Genomic DNA, 20290 nt, shown 5'->3' on the forward strand with positions numbered 1-20290 from the left:
ACAAGAAAGGCCTTTCAGATCATCTGTTGCCGCGCCCCGGGCACTGCTCCCCACTTGCAGAGTTAACAGCTGGCTGTACTCTCTGCTTCCCACCATTCTGGCCCATGGCAGGCCCTGCTGGGCCCCTCCAGATGAAACCAGTTCTGAGGGAGGTAGGGGAGCCCATCCAGGAGTATGGGCTGCATTCCCCAGGCCAATCCACTCCTCCATCAACTCTGTCCCCATAGCCAGGAAGCCCAGCTAATGAAATTACAGGTGCCCAGCGAGTCTCTGCAGACTATGCCTAGGTTTCTCATGGTCTCATCACAGAACAGTGACAGAGTACAGGCAAAGGCCATTTCCAGGATATGCCCACCCATGTTGTAGAGATGCTCAAACTCCCCTGCTGTAGGAAGAGGGGCTCGCACAGAATCACCCTGGCCCCTTACCTGAATATTCTTTCCTGCCATGGTCCCGGACAGTCAGCTCTTTATGACATTTCCATTCTACCTTCTTATTAAAGCAGGGTTTTCCTGCAGCAGGGCCTGTCCCTAGTGTTTAAGTGTATCCCTTCCCTGGAGTCTGGACATAGGTAACTGAAATCAAAATAACTCTTCCCCCAACACAGTCATAATTTGTCCTTCCAGCACAGAGGTGACAGTATCCTGGCCATACAGGTCTTGGGGCTTTTGCCCCATGGAGGTGTCTCTCTAGCTTAGTCACACCCTCCTTCTGGCCACCACCTCCTCGGGACCAGTGCGGCTACTCCCCAGGCCCTGTGCTGGCGCTCCAGCCTGTGTGTCCTGGCTGGCACCAAAGGGCCAATTAACCTTCGGATTTAGTCCATTCATGAAGAGGGAGGGGAGGAGGGCCTGTTACTGCTAATGACCATCACCACCAGCTCTCTGTTTTTGTTTGTTTGTTTGAATACTGACATGATGTTCTTGAATGCTTTCTTTTGAAGTGCCTCCAAAAGAGTCCCTGTAGGTGACTGTCACATGGAGACTTGAGAAAGAAATACTTAAGAAGTCATTCCTTCATCTAACCCAGGGGTTCTCAACCTGTGGGTTGCAACCCCTTTGGGGGTCGAATGCCCCTTTCACAGGGGTCGCCTAAGACCATCGGAAAACACATATTTCCGATGGTCTTAGGAACCGAGACACGGCTCCTCTATCCGTCTCCAGGCGGGTCCGCCCACATACAACACGAGGAACTGTACTAAAGGGTCGCGGCATTAGGAAGGTTGAGAACCACTGGTCTACGGGAAACTGGGACTCAGAAGGGCCCAGGGAGATGAAGGTACAAAAAATAAGTCCTCTTCTGCCCGATCACATTGCTTTTCTTGTATGAATACAGGTGAGGACTCTGGGGTGTGGTGGTCGGAGCTGCAATGATAACCACGTCACACCACCCCCACACATTACAGTACACGAAACCCTTTTACTGTCTAACAAGCCCGGAGAGCTCCCCACTGACGCCCCCTCCTCCCCAGAGGCTTCCCGAGACACACCGCCCTAGTGCTCACTGTCCCGCTTCCCACTGGGACAGGCGCTCTAGTCCACGTGTGAGGACAGCTGTCAGATGGTCCGGGGGAGCGGACTCATCTCACTCCCTTTTACCTTCTTGTGGCACCTTGCAGAGTGTCTGTCAAGTAAGAGGTGCTCAGTGAAGCCTGCCGAATTGAACTGACAGTAGGCAAGATGCTCAAAGAGGAGATAACCCATCTTGGGCGGACCTCGTGGGGCTTCGTGGAGAGGGGTCCCTCCTGCAGAACACACCGCCCTGAGGAGGCCAAGGCTCACCCTCGCCCGCTCCCGGAAGCACATGTGGCAGGACTGGGGGGACGCTGGTTACCTCTTACTATTGTTCCTCTGTTTGGCTGGTGTTTTGGGGAGCTGAATTGGCTCCTTTAAAGCTCCTTTCAGGTGAATGATCCTTTCTTGTATCACCTCACGTATGTTCTTGATCCACTCCTGCTTCGTTTCTATGTTGGAGGCCTGGAGTGCCACAGGGAAAAGAGTCAGAACCCCATGTCCTGCACCCACCAAAACATGTCCCAGCCCTCCTCCCGTCTCCTGCACCCACCAAAACAGTCCCCAACCCTCCTCCCCATCTCCTGCACCCACCAAAACAGCCCCCAACCCTCCTCCCATCTCCTGCACCCACCAAAACAGTCCCTAACCCTCCTCCTTCATTCGTCCATTATTTTTAAAAGACCAAATGTTTAAGGAGCTCATTTCTCGTTTTACACTCAGGACTCTTCAATCCCAGGGACATGCCGCTCCAACTCTCAGAGCAGGGTTATGACCTCCAGATGCAGTGTAGACTGGTCCGGGGGTGATTTCTAAGCATTTACACCCTGCAAGGTGTTCACCAATACTGACGTCTGCCCTGGGGCTGGAAAGTACCTGGAGGCCCCCTCCCCGGGCCAGGGATGAACATGTCAGTTACTAGATTCTGGGGGGTCTGGGAGCACTGGGGGGGGGGGGCAGCAAGAGGGCATTGGCAGGCAGCAGCTGGTAACCAGCTGGTGCGGACAAAGCTCAGGACGTGCAGCACCCAGTGCGGCCACATGGGCCGCGCTGACCGTCGGTCCTGGGTTTCCAGCCTGGTAAGTGTGCTCACTGGAGGCATCGCTGCCATTCCCTGAATCCCACTGGTGTCCGTGGGGCTGTGTTCAGGTGATTCTGTCTCACGACGGGCAGCCACTGTGCTGGGCACTTCCCGGGTAAGCCAGTGACTGGTGCTTGCCCCACGGGCCCTGATCGGTTCCCAGGCACGTGCAGAGCTGAGATGGCTCCTCAGGCCATCAGCTGGCGAGAAGCCCTTTCTCAGCATTCCTGTGCTCCTATCATCTACTAGAGCTTCTGGAAGGTACGTTCCCAGAGGACGGGGCCATGTCTTACACATAGCTGCCCTCCACGGCACTGGGCAGAGTGCTCCACATGTGCAAGGCGTTCAGGAGACATGTGGGGTGAATGTGAAGCAAATCAAGGTGCCTTTTGTCAAAGGGGCAGCTGTTGTCCTCTACACCTGGGGGGACACATGGCCCATGGAGGAAGCCCAGCAGGCCCACAAGTGCACGGGCTCCGGGGACCACTCGTCTTTGAGGTGTGGAATCCACTTTCTCCATCCCCACGCGATGCTGCCCTTGCCAAGTCGGGCCAGTGGCTCTGTGGTCTCCTGGCCCCTGCTGTTAGGTGCGAGGGGCCCATGTCCCTCCCCGCACCCTGGCCTTGTGCCAGCACAGAACAGCACTAACCTTCAGCACGGTTTTATTGTCTGAGGATGGGGTGCGCCCAGACCACAAGGCGAATTTGCAGGGATCCCCCTCTACGTGCTCCGTCACACCCAGCTCTGAGGTCTGTAGACAGGAAATGCCTGTGAGAGGCGGGGAGGGGGCAGTGGGGAAACTTAGGGCTGGGGCGGGAAGGGAAAGGCGACACAGAGGAGAGGACCGAGGAGGGGGCTTCTGTCAATCAAACTTAAACAGACTGGACGTTTTGTTCATCTACCCAGGACGAGAGGACCGACAGGCGGGCGCCTGCTCGGCAGGTAGCAGGGAGGGAAGGTGAAGAGGGCGGTGCTCAGAGCAAACAGGAGGAAGAACTGTGAACTCTCATATGCAGAAGTGGGGCTGGGGGGAGCTTTCCAAATAGGCACTTTCATTTGTCCAAGGCGGCTCTGGTGTGTCGGGGGTGAGCTGAGTGTGTGTGACCCTTCCTGCCCAAGGGCTCTAGGGAAAGGGGGTCTTGTCTTACCCCACGTGCCCCACCTACCAGTAGCTTGTTCTTGTAAACATATTTCGTGTGTCCTGAAGAGTCTTTGATCTCCTTGCTAAAAACCAAGGAGATTTCAAAGAGGAACAAGTGCCGCTCCCGCCCCTTCCGAATCAGTGACTTCGGGTCCCACACTTGAAAGGCGTCCTGGAGGATCAGCTCCCCCTGCACGTCCAGGTTCTCGTCGAACCCTGAAAAACACCCATTTCCACCCTGCGGAGTTTCTCTAGCGTCACGTTCGGGGGGCCATGTTCCACCCCCTCTTGGAGAGACTCCCCTAACTGTGAGCCCACAGCTCCCACAGGATCTCTCTGCTGGTTCCTGAGCGGCCTGAGCACGTGAGCAGACAGCTCTTCAGAACTGCAATCAGGTCCCCTTCCTGCCCGGCACTCCCACACATGACCAGGATGGCTGGGGTCTCCTGCAAAGCTGCTATGCACCCCCCTACAGCTCGACTGTCAGTCTGGGACCTCCCATCAGTCTGGGATCTCCTGGGACCTCCCATCAGTCTGGGACCTCCCATCAGTCTGGGATCTCCTGGGACCTCCCATCAGTCTGGGACCTCCTGTCAGTCTGGGATCTCCTGGGACCCCCCAACAGCCTGAGACCTCCTGGGACCTCCCAACAGTCTGAGACCTCCCGTCAGTCTGAGACCTGTCAGTCTGGGACTTCCTGTCAGTCTGGGACCTCCCATCAGTCTGGGACCTCCTGCTAGTCTGGGACCTCCTGTCAGTCTGGGATCTCCCGGGACCTCCCAACAGTCTGAGACCTCCTGCCAGTCTGGGACCTGTCAGTCTGGGACCTGTCAGTCTGGGACCTCCTACAAGAGCAAACCCCACAGCTTCCCATAGTCCCTGACTGAGCTCTGGAGTAGGGCTGAGGACACACACTACCTGAAGAAGGGCATTGGGCTGAAGAGCATGTGCTCACGCCTGCAGGATTTCCACGTGTTCTGCTGAACACTCTGCAGATGAACGGGACTGCTGTGGGCCAGGGCTGTGGCACCTGTACTAATGACGGCCTGTCCTGGACTACCTCACAGGCAGCAAGTTGTTCACAGACCAGGCTTAGGCCTGCTTCTACCTGGAGGCGGGTGTTGCCTGAGCTGGGCCCTGGGGACCTCGGTAACAACCTGCTATTTCTCCTCTCTCCCAGCCTCGCCCCTTGCCTGACTTTATGCCACTTCCCTCCCATGACACATGCCTCTCTGGTCTGCAGAAGGGAGGAGGCTCCCCCAGGGAGGCTGACAGGACAGCTACCTTCCAGCATGCTGACATGCATGGCGTCATTGGCTTTCTTTGGGACACTGAGCATCACCTCCAGGCCATCCTTGAGCTCCCCTTTCCCTTCTTCACAGCAAGTTAAAAGTTCCTGGGGAAAAAAGTCCAAACACAATTAGAACCATTTCCCCCAGCGTCACCACCCTCCCACCACCGAACCCATTAAGGCGAGTATATGCCAGCTTCATTCTCTATAATGGGTCCCTCTAAGCTACAAGGAAAGTGGTATGGAGTGGGATAGGATTATCTCTAAAGACTTCAACCACAATTTTTCTCCCCCACTGAGTTTCCTCAGCTCCATCTCATCCAAACTAACTCAGTTCAACCCAACTCCCAAATGGCTGACACTGTAAGTCAGCAACTAGGGTGTTCTCTGTCACTTGACTGCCCTCCTGGGGAAGGAAATACCCCTTGCAAAGTGCACGAACAGAGGTGCAGTGCTGTGGAATGGTACAGAGAAGAAAGGTGTGCAAAGAAGGCCCAGCATCCATTCATCACAGCACGCCTATCACTAGCACCACTTTCGTGCACACCTCTGCTGCCTGGATGCTCACTTCACCTCCCTGGGAGCAATCTGGGGGTGCAGACATTATGGGTTCATACACTTCAGAGTTATAATTGATTTTCAGATCAAAATGACTCAGGGGTTCCTAACCTGGGGCCAACAGATGGGATCTGGACGTCCTTTCATTGTCAGATGAGGAAACTGTGGTTAAGAGGAACAGAGATTTCCCCAGGGGACAGAATTCATTGGAGGTAATGCAGGGGCTTGAATCCAGGTCTCTTAATCCCAGTCCAGGGGTCCACCTACCACGCCAACCCTGCCTCCTCCTGTCCTCCACCACACTGAGACCTCTGGGAGCATGCCTGCTCTGTCACTTCCCCTTTGGGAACTAGGTTATCATCATCTCGATATGATAGATAGTATCTGGTTGATGGAGAAAAGGTAATTTCCAACTATCTTAGGAAACATAAAGACCATTTGGAATGATTTTAGCCAAATCAGAAAAATGCTGGCTTTGATTTTTCATATCAGGGTTATTGTCTCTTGCTCACTTTGACACGGGGAAGGACACAGTTAAGCAGCAGCTCTGCAATCCACACTCTCTCCTTGGGGGGTCTGGGTGGGGAGAGGCGGCGATGGGTGGATGGGGAGGCATGCACTTCCAGGAAAGAAAGAAGCTGACCAGATCAAGCCTTGTAAACATGTGAATGACAGATCTTCTAGCAAATAAGTGAAAACACTTGCTACGGAATGCTTTTACTAGCATACATCTGGCCTCTCTATGCAGGACTTCCTATGGTAAACATACCTGGGATCTGGGGCTTTCTGGGCAAGGCTCCCCGGAAAGTATCACGTAACCTATGCAACTATTTAAGTAAAAAGTGAGCACACTTCATGACCAAAATGGCTCTCTCCAGGGTAGGTGATATGATGCATCATTTAGAAACCTCATATGTTAACTGGGGCCACACCCTGATGCTCCAAGAAGGGACTTGGAGCTGTTGGCAGTCCTGGGTTTCTCTCTGTTTAGCCTCTGCCCTAAGATTATTTGTATCCTTGAAGTCACAGCCATGGACCATGAGTGATGGGCATACATTCTGAGAAATGTGTCATTACGCAGTTTTGTCATTATGCGAATGTCACAGAGTGCACTCACACACATTGAGATGGTATAACCCATGACACACCCAGACTACGTGGTACAGCCTATTGCTCCTAGGCTACAAGCCTGTATAGACTGTTACTACAAATCAAGCACAAGAGAAAATGCTACAGTCAAGAGATGAGGTAAACACCAAGTGTGGAGACCGCTGCCAGTGCCACAGGATACTGTTTCCAGCAAACTGCTTTTATAAGTAGAAAGAGTACCTTCTAAAATAACAAAAGAATAGCACATACAGAAAACCAGTAACAGTCATTTCTTATCACGCTCAGGCATTACGGACTGAACATGATTGTGTGTGCTATACTTTCCCAGGGCTGGCCACGCCGCGGGCTCGTCGACAGCATCACCACAACGGGTGAGTGACGGGTCGTGCTGCAACATTAGGATGGCTATGGCGTCGCTGGGCAGTAGGGATTTTTCCAGCTCCGTGTAAACTTTTTCTTTTTATCCTCACCTGAGGACATTTTTCCGTTTTTTGTTCAGATAGAGTGGGAGGGAGAGAGAAGAAGAAGAAGAGGAGGAAGAGGAGAGGGGGAGGAGGAGGAGGAGGAGAGGAGGAGGAGGAGGAGGAGGAGGAGGAGGAGAAGAAGAAGAAGAAGAAGAAGAAGAAGAAGAAGAAGAAGAAGAAGAAGAAGAAGAAGAAGAAGAAGAAGAAGAAGAAAGGGAGAGAGAGAGAGAGAGAAACATCGACGTGAAAGGGGACACATCGAGTGGCTGCCGCCTACACGACCCAACCAGGGCCAGGTACAAACTGCAACCGCGGTACATGCCCTTAGTGGGAACCGAACCCAGGTCTCTCTGGACCACAGGCCGACGTTCTAACCGCTGAGCCAAACCGGCCAGGGCTAATCTTATGGAACCACTGTCACACATGCCACTGGTTGGTCGAACTGTCATTAGGCAGAACAGAACTGGACTGGCAAAGCTTTCCCCTTGCTAAGATATCTGGTTAGTGAGCATCTGGTAGGAGAGTCCAATCCTTTGTGTTTTCTTGGACACATTCCACATGAAGAAGGGAGCTTTGAGTGTGCACAGGGGAGGCGGAGTGCCCACAGCACACGTTTGGGAGGCAGAGAGATCAAGTCTCAGCTCTGTCCTGGGCAGCAGTCAGTATAACGGTCTCACTGTTAGGAAAGCTGCATCTACTTCTGCCCAACCTGAGCTTCTCTGATTCTCCCCACCACTTTCCTAACCCTAACCTCTGGACCCTCGTTTTCATACACCACCAAAAGAACTGCTAAGCAGAAGCAGAGGAGAGAAATAAGAAATACGCTTCAGTATACAACAGAAAACACCAATTAGTTAACCCCCAAAGCAAGCTGACAAATCCGCTAATTGAGCAGCAGAGCCAATAAGTTCTACTAGGTCCTGGCTCCAGTTTATGATGAGGAGAAGGCTCCATGTTTCAGCTGCACCCCAAAAGGACAGCTGTGGCAGATTCACATGGAGAAGAGTGAACATCTGAACTGGTATATAGTTTGTACTTTCTTGTAACACCGAAAGTGAGGAACCCCAGAGGATACTGATAAGTAAGTATCAGTTTATTTGGAATAGAACCTACTTTAATGAGAAAATAAATCCCATATTATATATTTATAGCAAAAGCTCAGCGAACTATTTTTCTTTTACTCAGCAGACACTCTGTGACCGGCACATTTAAAAGAGGCCAAAATTACCTTAAGTGTTTTTTCCCAATAATTCTGCCACTTCTCCACAATCAAATGTCCACTGCTTTATTTTCCCTTCTCAAGTCACCTGAACAGTCATGTCCTCCCACAGCACTCACCAGAGAATGAAGGCTCAGCGCCCACCTCTCCATCTGCCTAAAGCCTAGCCCAGGCCAGCCCAACCATCCTCACGCCCCCCCTTATCTGGATCACAAAGTAAGTCCTAGGAGCCTCGGCCTTATGGGCTTAAAAGGGAGAGGCGGAAAGCTGTCTTCCTCTTAGAACTGCATCTCAATTGATTTAAGACACTGTCAGTGTAGACGGGTGAGTTGTTCCCCCCTCTCCCCCCACCAATTTCTGAAAAGCCCTGGGATACTTAAAATAAAAAAACAAACACAAAAATAAATGTACAGAAATCTTTTGGCAGAATAAAAATCACGTAGAAGGGTCAAGCATCATGTGGGGCAGTGGAAGGGGAGGAGAATTCCACACAGAAATCTGGGCCAAGGAGAGACTACTGTGAGGAAGCCCAGAACTCAACGCCAACCACCTGCCAGTCCAAAGAAGGACCTAGAACTCTGGTGATTTAAAGGTAGAAAGCACCCACTTTTTCAGCAGAGAACACCCATGCCATGCCCACTCTGAGATCTTATGAGAAATTCTGAGTCTTCATATAAAAAACTCCAAAACACAAAGAGGATGACATCTTCAAAGCGGTTCTGCCGAAACAGCCGAGATGCCCTGCACTTTGCTGTTTCTCACACTAGTCCCCAGCCGAGGCCATGGGCATGACGCCCGTTGTCACTCTCTAAGCCATTTCTGCGGAGGTGGATGACTTGAGCGCCTGGGAGCAGAGCCTAAAGTCTCTTCTGGAGACAGGAAGGTTGGCAGGAGGAGGCTGAAGGGAAAGGATGGCACAGGCTCACTGCTGCCCCCTCTCTGCGCATCCCAGAACCACAAGTGCTAAGCCAGGGAGACCCCGTGAACCTGAATGGTGGGTGGGCACACTCTCTAACATGACTAGACACCTAGATTTGAAAGCAGACTGGTTTTCAGGTTTCGTGAAGCTAGAATAAGTGAGATTCTTCAAGCATCTCTAAACATGAGCTGGGTTTCATTCGATTTTCTCTGGAACTACACTCCTTATAACAGGCCTCTCACTATCCTTTGCATCTGAGGAGCAACCAGCAAAACATTCAGACTTAGGGAGAGCTCCACTTTTCCATCTTACGATTAGGATAGACGGAGGCTATGTAACCGCCGGTAACATCACTTTCCCAGGCTTTCTGTGGGGAAATGTCATCCTTTCAGACTGCCAGTGTAGCCTTCTCTGAGGAGAATCAGCCCACATTACTTAGCAGTTTACATACTTTTATTATTTGACCTTTAAAGAAAAGGTTTCAGAGGAAATCCAAATCTCTCGGTTGACTCCAGAAGAACGTCTACTACATGGGACCCTACAGACACAGGTGGCACTGTGCTCTAACACACACTCTTCGACTGCTTTCCCTCGGCAACCTCACAGTCTGACAAACACAGAGATAAGGCAGTGCCACCCTGAGCCCCCGTGCCCATGCGGGTCGGCACTGCCCCTGAGGCCCTGACCCCGATCCTGTCACGAGCAGGGGCCACCAGGGGGAATCTGCCCCAGGAGAAGGGGCAGGACAGGCTCTACATATCAGCCAGTGGCTGGGGTGGCAATCACCCCAAGTTGTGCAGTGGTGGGTGGGTGTGAAAACAGCCACAGCCTATTCCTGCTCCCACTTCCCCTCTGCCCCCCAGTGGATGCGCATCTGGAATTTCCCGGGATGGGGCCGGCAGTCCGGAGCAGCGATCAGCACGGCCCGTCTCGGGAGCTCTAAGGTCTTTGGGGGACAGCTTTTCCGTTCTTGACAGAGCTGGGACTCCCCGGGCCTGGGCAGTCGTGTGGCTGGGGGAGCCACGGGGAGGGGCGGTACCTTCAGGAGCAGCTGGTACTTGGTGATCCTCTGGACGGGCTTAATTAGGTAGGAAGAGATGGAGTTGGCCAGACCGTGCCGCTGCTGTATCTCCTACAGGAAGAGAACGAGCACCGTTAGACACGGGGGGCGTGCGTGCGTGTGTTCGCGAGCATCAGGCCGGTGAGAGGGGAGAAAAGAGGAAAGGGTGGGAATTTGTGAGGAACTGTTCTTTGCTGGGGAGCAGGGAGGAGAAAGAAAAATATGAGACTGAGGTGCACTGATAAATAGAAAAAAGAGGAGAGATGAGAAGGAGAAGCTTTAGGGAAAGAAGGCAGATCTGTGAAAAAAAAACAAACAAAAAACAAACCGAACTTAACGAGAAACAAAGACAAAGGTAGAAAAGAAAGCAATACGGTAAATAACAGGCAGAAGGGTAAGGAAGAGGCGAGAAGCAGGAGAGAAAGGAAATACACCCAGGAGGGAGGAAATGAAAGGGGGATAGAAGGGAAGATGAGGATAAAGCGAAGGCAGAGTGAGGCCCTGATGGCTATTCTGACGGCTCTCGAGTCTTTACGGGCCTGGGGCCTCCCTCTTAAACCTGCACAAGGACAGACCTCATTTTCCTTTCCTCCTCTCTTCAGATTTAACACACCCTGACTTAGAATCGCCACTTTCTCCTCATCACTTGTCCACTGTGAGCAGTGGTAGGCACTTCCCTCATTCTTCGGGTCTGCTGAGTTGGAAGCCATGGAGTCATTTCCACTTGTCTCCCTCTGTGACCCCTGACACCTGGGGGGGACAAGTCCTTCCTGTCCCTTTCCACCAACACTGCCCACACCATTCATGCCCAGGCTATGGCCATGGCCTCCGGCTGCTGTTCGTGCCTCCAGTTCTCAATTTAGTCCATTCTCCATCCTACCTCCAAAACAATCTCCCATTCTCCAAGGTCTAGGTGCTGTGAAAGCAGAGAAGGCTGCATTGTAGGTCCTTGCCTCAGAACCTTATATTCCAGCTAGCTGATGATACTCACACACGTGCAAGAGAGAGCAGCAAAGGGTGACGGCGTCCTCTCGTGGGTTACCACCAGGGAGACTAGGGGGGAGTCCCGGGTCCAGGGGTGGCTTGAGAGAGAGAAAGCCTTTGGCTGGGGCTTAGAGGACAGGGAGAGGTGGAGTGGGAAGTTGGCGGAATGGTACTCAACAAAGGGGAAATACATATGACAAAACACACAGGAAATAATTACTATGCATTTGGATGGTAAAGGACTGTGCCTGAGTAGTACAGAGGATGCACCTAGATTCCAGGAAAAGTGAAAAAATACAGATAGATAAGCAAGATGCTTTTAGGGCACTGGTTTGGTTGAGCTAGAATAGAGAACTAGGATTTGATGGTGAGCTTCTCGATGTAAAGGGTTGTAGATATTAAATGGAAGGAAAACATGGTGAAAGCAATGTTTCAGAAAGAGTAATTTAAGCCTAGTAGCCACATAGGAGGTGGAGGTTAGGAAACAGACAGGGAGACCGCTTAAGGAGTTATTGCAAAAGCCCAAGTATAAACAGAGTTACCATGTAAACCTACTTAAAAAAAATTTTTTTTTCTTTATCGACTTTAGAGAAAGAGGAAGGGAGAGGGAGAGAGGGATAGAAACACTGATGAGAGAGAACATCAACTATCTGCCTCCTGCATGCCCCCCCACTGGGGATCGGGCCCACAACCTGGGCATGTGCCCTGACCGGGAATCAAACTGGCAACCTCCTGGTGCATGGGTCAGTGCTCAACCACTGAGCCACACCAGCAGGGTCATGTAAACCTACTTTTGCCCCGCCCTGTAGACCCAAGAGAAATGAAAACGTATGTCCACACAAAAGCGTGCATACAACGCTTACAGCAGTATTATTAATAATAGGGAAAAGGTGGACACCACCCAAATGCCCATCAATTGAATGTAAAAACAGAATGTGGTATATCTGTACAATGAAATGCTCTTTGGCCATAATGAGGAAGGAAGTACTGAGACGTGCTACAACACAGACCTTGAAGTCCTCACACTGTGTGAAAATAGCCACAATAGAACACATAGTATCTGATCCCACTTTTACAGAATGTCCAGAACAGGCAAATTTACAGAGAGAAAACATGTCATTGGTTGCTTGGGGCTGGGAGAACAGGTAGGTACATAGGTAGGGGGAGGTAATAAAAATATTCTAACCTTGTGGGGATGGGTGTGCATGTCTGTGAGTACACTAAAACCATAATATATATGTATATCCATATATATCTATATCTCCAGGTGTGTAACGTGGTAGCTTGCCCTAAGCTAAGATTAGTGAAATAAAAAACTTGTTAAGAGGAATAAAAGGAGCACTTAAAGTTAAGGCTTGCTATGTGGCCATGGAGGAGGGTGAAGAAGAGATCATGATATAAAACCATCATTCCGTTTCCCGCCAATTACCCCAGAAAGTAGCAACTTTCTCACTCGTTTGCCTCTTCCCTAGAGGTGTGCAGGTTTAGCAGGCCTTGTTCAAGGATGACGGGCAGAGCAGCTGGCAGCCTGACTCTCCTTGGGCCAAGAACACCGAGTGTCTGTGCGGGCTTTGGCAGACAGCACACGCAGCACTGAGCCTGTGACTGTCCTCCCTCCCGGACAGAGCCCAGCTCCGGGAGGGCTGCGGTGGGACAGCGAGGAGGGGAGAGGCCTCTGGTGGCCTGGCCAGTGAACCGAGCTTAGGAATCAACACCGCATCAGACATCCCAGCCTCACAGTTCTCGCACTGGAGCAGAAAATTCCAGATCATGTGAATGTGTGACCCCTACCAGGGCTTCAATTTTCTGTGTTTTCTTTACAGTAACGGGTGGTGAGAGACTGCCTGTATGAAGGGTTTATCTCTTCTATAGAACGAGGGCCTAAGCAGAGGGCTCCTAAGCATGAACTGAGGAAACCCTTCTGGCGGGTTGAGGAAAAGCTGCAAACACGCTGCTTTGGGAAAGCGTTGGGGACAATCGGGGTTTGCTGCTCTCCCTCTCTGCCAGGACCAGCTCGGGAACTCCTGTTGGACTGCAGTTCTGGCGTCCAGGGGCCTTCCCAACTAACGCAGAGGCTAATTGGGCACGGTTTTGGAAACGGAGGACAGGGTGAAAAATTTGGGGTCTATTTGATTTATCAGCCAAAGTCCAGAAATTGGCTAGAAACAGGAATATGAGGAATGTAGGAGTAAAGGAAAACAGTTTAACACCAGACGTGGTGATGTGTAAAACGTGAACCAAGCAAACCATCAGCCAACCTCACGGGATGGCGGTGGGGAGGGGGGCAGTGTGAGTAATAGAAAGATACATTATTAACCTGCTAAAGGGCAAATGGTTGAAAATGCTCTGAGAGAGATACAAAATAGAATGTATGCATAGAGAAAGGGAAGGATTCATGCAGAGAGCAACATTTGACCTTTAAAGTAAAGGAAGAATTCTGAAGAGTGACTGTGTGTGCTTTGCATGTGCGGGCATGTGTCAGTTCACAGAGGGGGCACAATCCATTTTCGGCAGAGAGAGCAGTGTGAGCAAAGACAAGAGAGCAGTAGAGTCTGAGGCACAGGGCATGGATGTACAGAAAAATGCAAAGTGGAATACAGGACATAGTGTATTTAAAACTCCAAAAAGACCCTTCTGGATACTGTTGATGAATAGTCAACTGGAATCATCTTCAGGGAAATACATTATTAAGCAAAGATAAGGGCATAAAGTATTCCATAAACTCTGATACCAAGTTAGGGAAGCACTTTACTTGGGTTTTCTGTTTTATCAAATCTAACCTCAGGAATTCCAGTCTGGGACCTTTAGAATCATTTCTATATTAATACTCCATTGAAAAAAATCATCTGTGTGCCCAGCCGGTGTGACTCAGTGGTTCAGCGTCGACCCATATACATCAAGAGGTCGCTGGTTCGATTCCCAGTCAGGGCACATGCCCAGGTTGTGAGCACAATTCCCAGTGGGGGGCATGCAGGAGGCAGCCAATCAGTGTTCTCTCTCATCAATGTTTCTATCTCTCTTCTTCTCCCTTCCTCTCTCTCTAAAATCAATAAAGAAAAAAAAAAAACTTAAAAAAAAAATCATGTATGGTTTTTTTTTCCTATCTGGCCTTTTCTGATTCAAGTGCCTTTTTTCCCCTGAGCAATAAATCCTTGTAGAATATTTTGTTAGGACAGTGTCAGGCTAGGAGGATGCTCAGAGAAGATTTATTTTGTGAACTTGAATATGGAAACTGTAATTAAATATCTGTATTCCCCAGGGGGCCCAGCACAGGATCTTGCATAAGGCAGACACTCAAATATTTATGAAAAGAATGAAAGCAGGTAGGCAGAAAAATAGGCCGACAGACGTTAAAACGTCCTGAATTTCAAGTTTCTGTCACTTCTGATATACTACCAGATTGACCTTCCCTGCCACAGCCTCTGACTGAACTTCTGTTTCCTTCACTTCTTCTCTCACTCATTCCTCCCTTGCATCCTGCAGTGACCCACTGATTCTGTTCCCTTTAGGCCACTCTCTGGGGACCAGGACTACACAGACTTATACCATCATCCACCCACAGGGCTGCATCCTCATTGCAAACAAAGACTCTGCCGAGGCCCCTCAGCTGTGACTCCTCTCCTGTCTTCCATTACTGCACAAGTGCTCAATCCTGACTGCACATTACTTGCACCCGGAAACTTTTCTTTCTATCCTCACCCAAGGATATCTTCAGATAGAGTAGGAGGGAGGAACAGCGAGAGTGAGAGCGAGAGAGATCGATGCAAGAGAAACACAGACTGGTTGCCTCCCGCACGACCCCCACCAGGGCCAGGGATGAATCACAACTGAGGTACGTGCCCTCGACCAGAACTGAACCCGTGACTCTTTGGTCCGCAGGCCAAAGCTCTAACTGCAATCCAAACCGTCCAGGGCTCACCGGGAAACTTAAAATGCTCAACGCCCAGCCCAAACCCAGGCCAATCCTAACAGATTCAGGGTGGGACCCAGAATCAGTACTTTTCAAAGCTCCCAGGGGACTCCAGGGTGTAGCCAAGGTTAAAACAGTTGCACTCGAGTCGTGATTCCCAAACCTGAGTGGGCATCCGAGCCACCTGGAGGGCTCCTTAAAACTCAGATTGTTGGGCTCCAGCCCTGGAGATTCTAACAGATCTGGAGGGGAGTCCAAAATGCACACGTCCAACAAGTTCTCAGGACGCAGATGTGGATGGTCTGAGGGATACACCCTGAAACCCCTCCACGTGACGGAGCTGTGCATGTGTAGAAGGGAAACATCTCAGTCACCCCCTGCACCACTGCCGGCTCCCCTACAGATCTATGGCCAGCTCGGTTTGGGTTGAGGCATGGAGGCAAACATGCCTTGTCCAAAATCACAGCACTTGAAATGGGTCTGTGTGTGTGTGTGTGTGTGTGTGTGTGTGTAAAACAGAAGATAAAATAATGTTTTTATTTTTCTCCATGCTTTGTCTAGGAGAGAGAGGTTTGGGATGGCCAGTCAAGAAAAGCGAGGAACAAAGGATAGCAACCCATTATCCCACAGGAACGAAGCATTTCCACGTGCCTCAACGGCTCAAGACGGGAAAGTCTCAGCTTACGTCAAAGAAGGGGCCTGCGTGCTCCAGGACCAGCTGGTTGGAATCGGGCTTGTTTTTACAGTAGGTGACGTACATCTGAAATTTGTCTGCCTGAAAAGAACAAAGACAGTAACAAATAAGCCTCCGTTCGTTGCTCCCTTCTGTCGACAGTGCCTACAGGGTCCGGCAAGGGCTGTGCGGTCGAACCCTCAGATACGGAGTGCCACAGGACTGTCTGGCAAATGTCCTGGCCTCAGCTGCTCCATGCTCCCCAGACCAACTTTGGGATGCTTTTCGCCTAACAGCAGGAGAAGTCAGCTCCTTTTAATACTAGTCAGTGCTGGACAGAATGAGCAAAACCAATTCACACCTCACACAGTACTCTGAAGTTGGAGAGAATTTATTTAGCGATTATCCCCTCCTTGGGATTACTACAGTTGTGCTCCCCATCTTGAACATGACAGCATTTGCTCTGAAAGCAACAATCAAGAGTGAAATAAAGCATGGTTTCAGAGCTGGATCTGCAGGTCCTCCAAATGTGTCCACGGGGTAGTTTGTAGGGTGTGTCAAGTGACTATGCCTCCACCCCCAATCTCAGAAGCAACGGTGGGGGAAAGGAAAGCAGGGTGACCCTCTGGGGCAGGGTCTGAACAACGAGTCCTGACCGGATTGTTGCTCAAGTCAAGAACCTTATGGCTTGGTGAAAATTCATTTCTTATTTCTCTCAGGACCCCTGAGTTGGTGCTACCCAAATACACCAAGTATTTTGGCCACCGAGTACTTTTCCCATTTGTGAAATGCTGCCCATCTTGGTGCCGACAGAACCCTTGGGGTGTCCTCTTGTGAGAAAGCAGCCTAGATATGTGTTATGTACGTGGCAGGTTTTATTGATGCCAGTGCTTTTCTAAGTGCCCTACACATATAACTCATTTGATCCTCACTAGAATCCTATGCAATGAGTTCTGGTATCATCCTCCCCATTTTACAGAGGCGAAAACTGTTAAAAAGTTGCAAAGCCCAGGGAAGCTGACTTCAGGCTTCTTGGTCATAGCCTCGCAATACATTACAAATAACTCTTTTTTACCATTTACTCCTGCACTACACTCAGAAGTAAGGTTATAAGACTTAAAGTCACCTTGGGATAATTCTTGGCAAAATGTGCATAATTTATGCAATCATAAAGGTTTTTGGAAACTGGCTTTTGGATTTATATACTGCTTGGGAGGCATTTGTCATCCCTAAGAGATGCTGCTAAATCATACTTATGGGTGACTGTAAGGCAAATCTGCAAACTGTATGCAACAAGATTTTAAAAATCCCTTCACTTAATGGTAAGACATTTCTTCTCTACATTAGCTGTGCAAGGAAAAAAAATATATATATACAAATTATTTATCGGCATTAATGTGAAGTGTGCTTGGGCTCATGTATTTAGAGGTAGAAAATGTATTAGCACAAAATAAGACAGGCTGAGACTCTTAAGAAATGAGAGAATGCCAGGAAGCAAATGTGAAGGTGTCATGGAAAGAAAGCAACTCAGGTCTTGAATTGTGGAGAACTGACTGTGATTTTACATCAGTGGACTGGTCAGTCTCCAGCTCATCTGCAAGGTTTCCATCCATAAAACATAAAACATAGCCATAGCCATAACCCTGCCTTATTCCATAGCCTTATTCCATAAGGCTGTTGAGAGCATTAACTCTTGAATCCTGAAGATACTTTTAAAAGTAATTTGCCCATTTTGAGTTGAAGTTATAATTAGTAAATAATTATTAAATATTAGAACTCCTGACCCCAGGGAAGGATTTCCATGTTTAGTTACACTTGTGACCTATGTGATCTCCTCTTTGGAGATCTTTGCAGTCATATCACAAACCTTAGCTCAGAATAATGTGACAAGGAGATGCTAATGGACACTAATGTTCCCATTTACGTAGTTAGAACCTGGTACATTCAGTCCATTTACTTGGCCAGGACAATAGCACCTAGAAAGAGAATGACGAGGCACTCACCTTGTAGGTCAGAATTGGGATGGATACCCAAAGAGTGTGTTCTTCTCTATTAAGGAAGAAAATGTAACCAATGGTTTTGTGGCTTGATGTATTCCTAAAGTTCTAATTCTCTAATCCTCATCCAATTAAACAAATAAAACAAAACAAAAATAGTAGACAGAGCTATAGAGTAGTTCTCTATCAAGGATGGTGGTCTGGTTCTGCTCTCCTGATACCTTAACTTTAGAAAGTGTTTAAAAAACAACATGGCACTTGGACACACTATCTAAGGACTTTTCCTAAGGAGGGCTCTGTTCCCCGGGGAGGGCCTGCTTCTCTCAGATCTACTCTGGCCTTTCTGGTCCTATGTTAGCACGTCAGTGACAAATGCTCAGGTCAGGCACCGAACAGTGATGCCATCTGGTACCATCAGCACTTCTGGAAAGCAAGGGACAATGGGAGAGACAGGATTTTGGGTCGGTTACCCAGGTAACAAAGCAGTGTCCCACATCCTCTGGCAGCTGCTCATACTTCTCCAGCTCTTTGAGGAAGATGCTGCAAGGGGAGAGAAAGGCTGAGTCAGATTCTCTGTACTGCTGACCCGCCCCCAGAGGCTCATGCTGAGGTCAACACAACCTTGTAAACTCTCCATTATTTACACATGGCTTCTCCACTAAGTGATAACATGGTCAACAGCAGTTTTAAATATGTTGGAACTAATTTCATTAAAACATACATTAACTGATTAATTAGTGCTACTTAGAATAATACAGTTTCCCTTAGGGGTTTATACTTCTCAAGCTGAAAATAATGAAATATTATATTTGTTTTGGGCTTTTTATTTTAATAAAAACTACCAACCTATTTTCTATACAAGTCATCTGAACACACTGTACCATTAAAAAATATAGATATAGCCCAGACAGTGTGGCTCAGTGGTTGAGTGTTGACCCATGCACCAAGAGGTTGCTGCCGGGTTCAATTCCTGGTCAGGGCACATGCCTGGGTTGCAGGCTTGATCCCCAGCAAGAGGGTTGTACAGCTGGCAGCCAATCAATGTTGATATTTCTTTCTCTCTCTCTCTAAAAATCAATAAAAACTTAAAAATGTATATAGATATAGCCCTGGACAGTTTTCTCAGTGGTTAGAGCATCGGCCCATGGACCAATGGGTTGTGGGTTTAATTCTGGTCCAGTGCACGTAACTCAGTTGTGGTTTGTCCCTGGCCCTGGTGGGGGTTGTGCGGGAGGCAACCAGTCGATGTGTCCCTCTCATATCAATGTTTCTCTCTCTCTCTCTCTTTCTCTCCCACCCTCCCTCCCTCCCTCCACTCTATATGAAGATAAATGAAAAATATCCTTGGGTGAGGATAATATATATATATATATAATAGATAGATATAGATATATAGGTATAAATATAAAAAAGAACAAATTAATATCACCTACAACCCCAGAGACAGTGGAAATATTTTTAATCCTATTTCCTTCTAATTCTTGGCCTTCTACTTCTACCATAGCCAGTTTTTGCTAAAAAATGATGAATTAATGTTTTCTAATGCAGACATTATTAGGGAAAAAATTTAATGGAGAAAAAGTCACAATCCATTTCAAATCTGAATTGAATTACCACTGAATTATCCACTAGTGTGGGTATCTGTGCCCTGGCCCCTTCCTGTGCCAACGAAGAATAAAGAGTTGACTATATTAACTTCAAATTTATATTAAACAATTTGTTTGAGCTCAGAGAATATAAACTCTTTAAGTTGGAATCACTGAAATAGAATTAGCTTTTTAAAAATTACACAAAGTTTTTCAAATAAATAATTATGAGCCTGGTGGTGATACATGATGATGGAAATGAATGACAGCGTAATCTTTACAAAGCACAATTTGACGATGTCTTTCAAAATTTTGTCTCTGCAATTTTAATCCTAGAAAATTTCCTAAAGTTGGATTCACACTTGTATAAGGTGATGTGTATACGTGTGTATTCACTGAGGCACCATTCGTAACAGGAAAGACGGTCTGTAGATGACTAAATGAACTGTGGTACATCCCAGAACTGAATGTTCCATAGAAAAATGGCAGAGCTGTCTATGTTTTCAAACAGGAGATCTCCAGGGCAGGCCATCAAGTGAAAAGAGAATGGTATGGAAGAATGCATATGAGATGCTGCCTTTTGTCCAAGTAGGAAATATATCTTCTTATCTTCAACCCAAGAAACGAATGGTCAAAGGTACAATTTCAGTTATACAAGGTAAATTCTGGAGGTCTACTATATAGCATAGTATCTATAGCTAAAAATACTATATTGGATACTTAAAATTTGCTAAGATATAGTTCTTATGTTAAATGTTCTTGCCTAATAATAATAATAAATAATAA

General features: G+C 48.6%; 1 protein-coding gene across 3 annotated transcripts in view; it reads right to left on the minus strand.

The window, feature by feature from the left end:
• KALRN (kalirin RhoGEF kinase) overlaps positions 1-20290 on the minus strand; it is a 593373-nt gene that overhangs the window by 212330 nt on the left and 360753 nt on the right. For all 3 annotated transcript variants that reach the window (XM_036242841.1, XM_036242843.1, XM_036242842.1), the window contains exons 26-32: positions 18389-18458; positions 15934-16023; positions 10334-10426; positions 5018-5129; positions 3759-3949; positions 3242-3343; positions 1834-1976 (exon numbers count right to left, since the gene is read on the minus strand). In XM_036242841.1, coding sequence (XP_036098734.1) covers positions 1834-1976; positions 3242-3343; positions 3759-3949; positions 5018-5129; positions 10334-10426; positions 15934-16023; positions 18389-18458 — 801 coding nt within the window. The remainder of the gene's footprint in view (positions 1-1833; positions 1977-3241; positions 3344-3758; positions 3950-5017; positions 5130-10333; positions 10427-15933; positions 16024-18388; positions 18459-20290) is intronic.

The sequence above is a fragment of the Molossus molossus genome, unplaced genomic scaffold (genome assembly GCF_014108415.1).
Source record: "Molossus molossus isolate mMolMol1 unplaced genomic scaffold, mMolMol1.p scaffold_m16_p_5, whole genome shotgun sequence".
Lineage (NCBI taxonomy): Eukaryota > Metazoa > Chordata > Mammalia > Chiroptera > Molossidae > Molossus > Molossus molossus.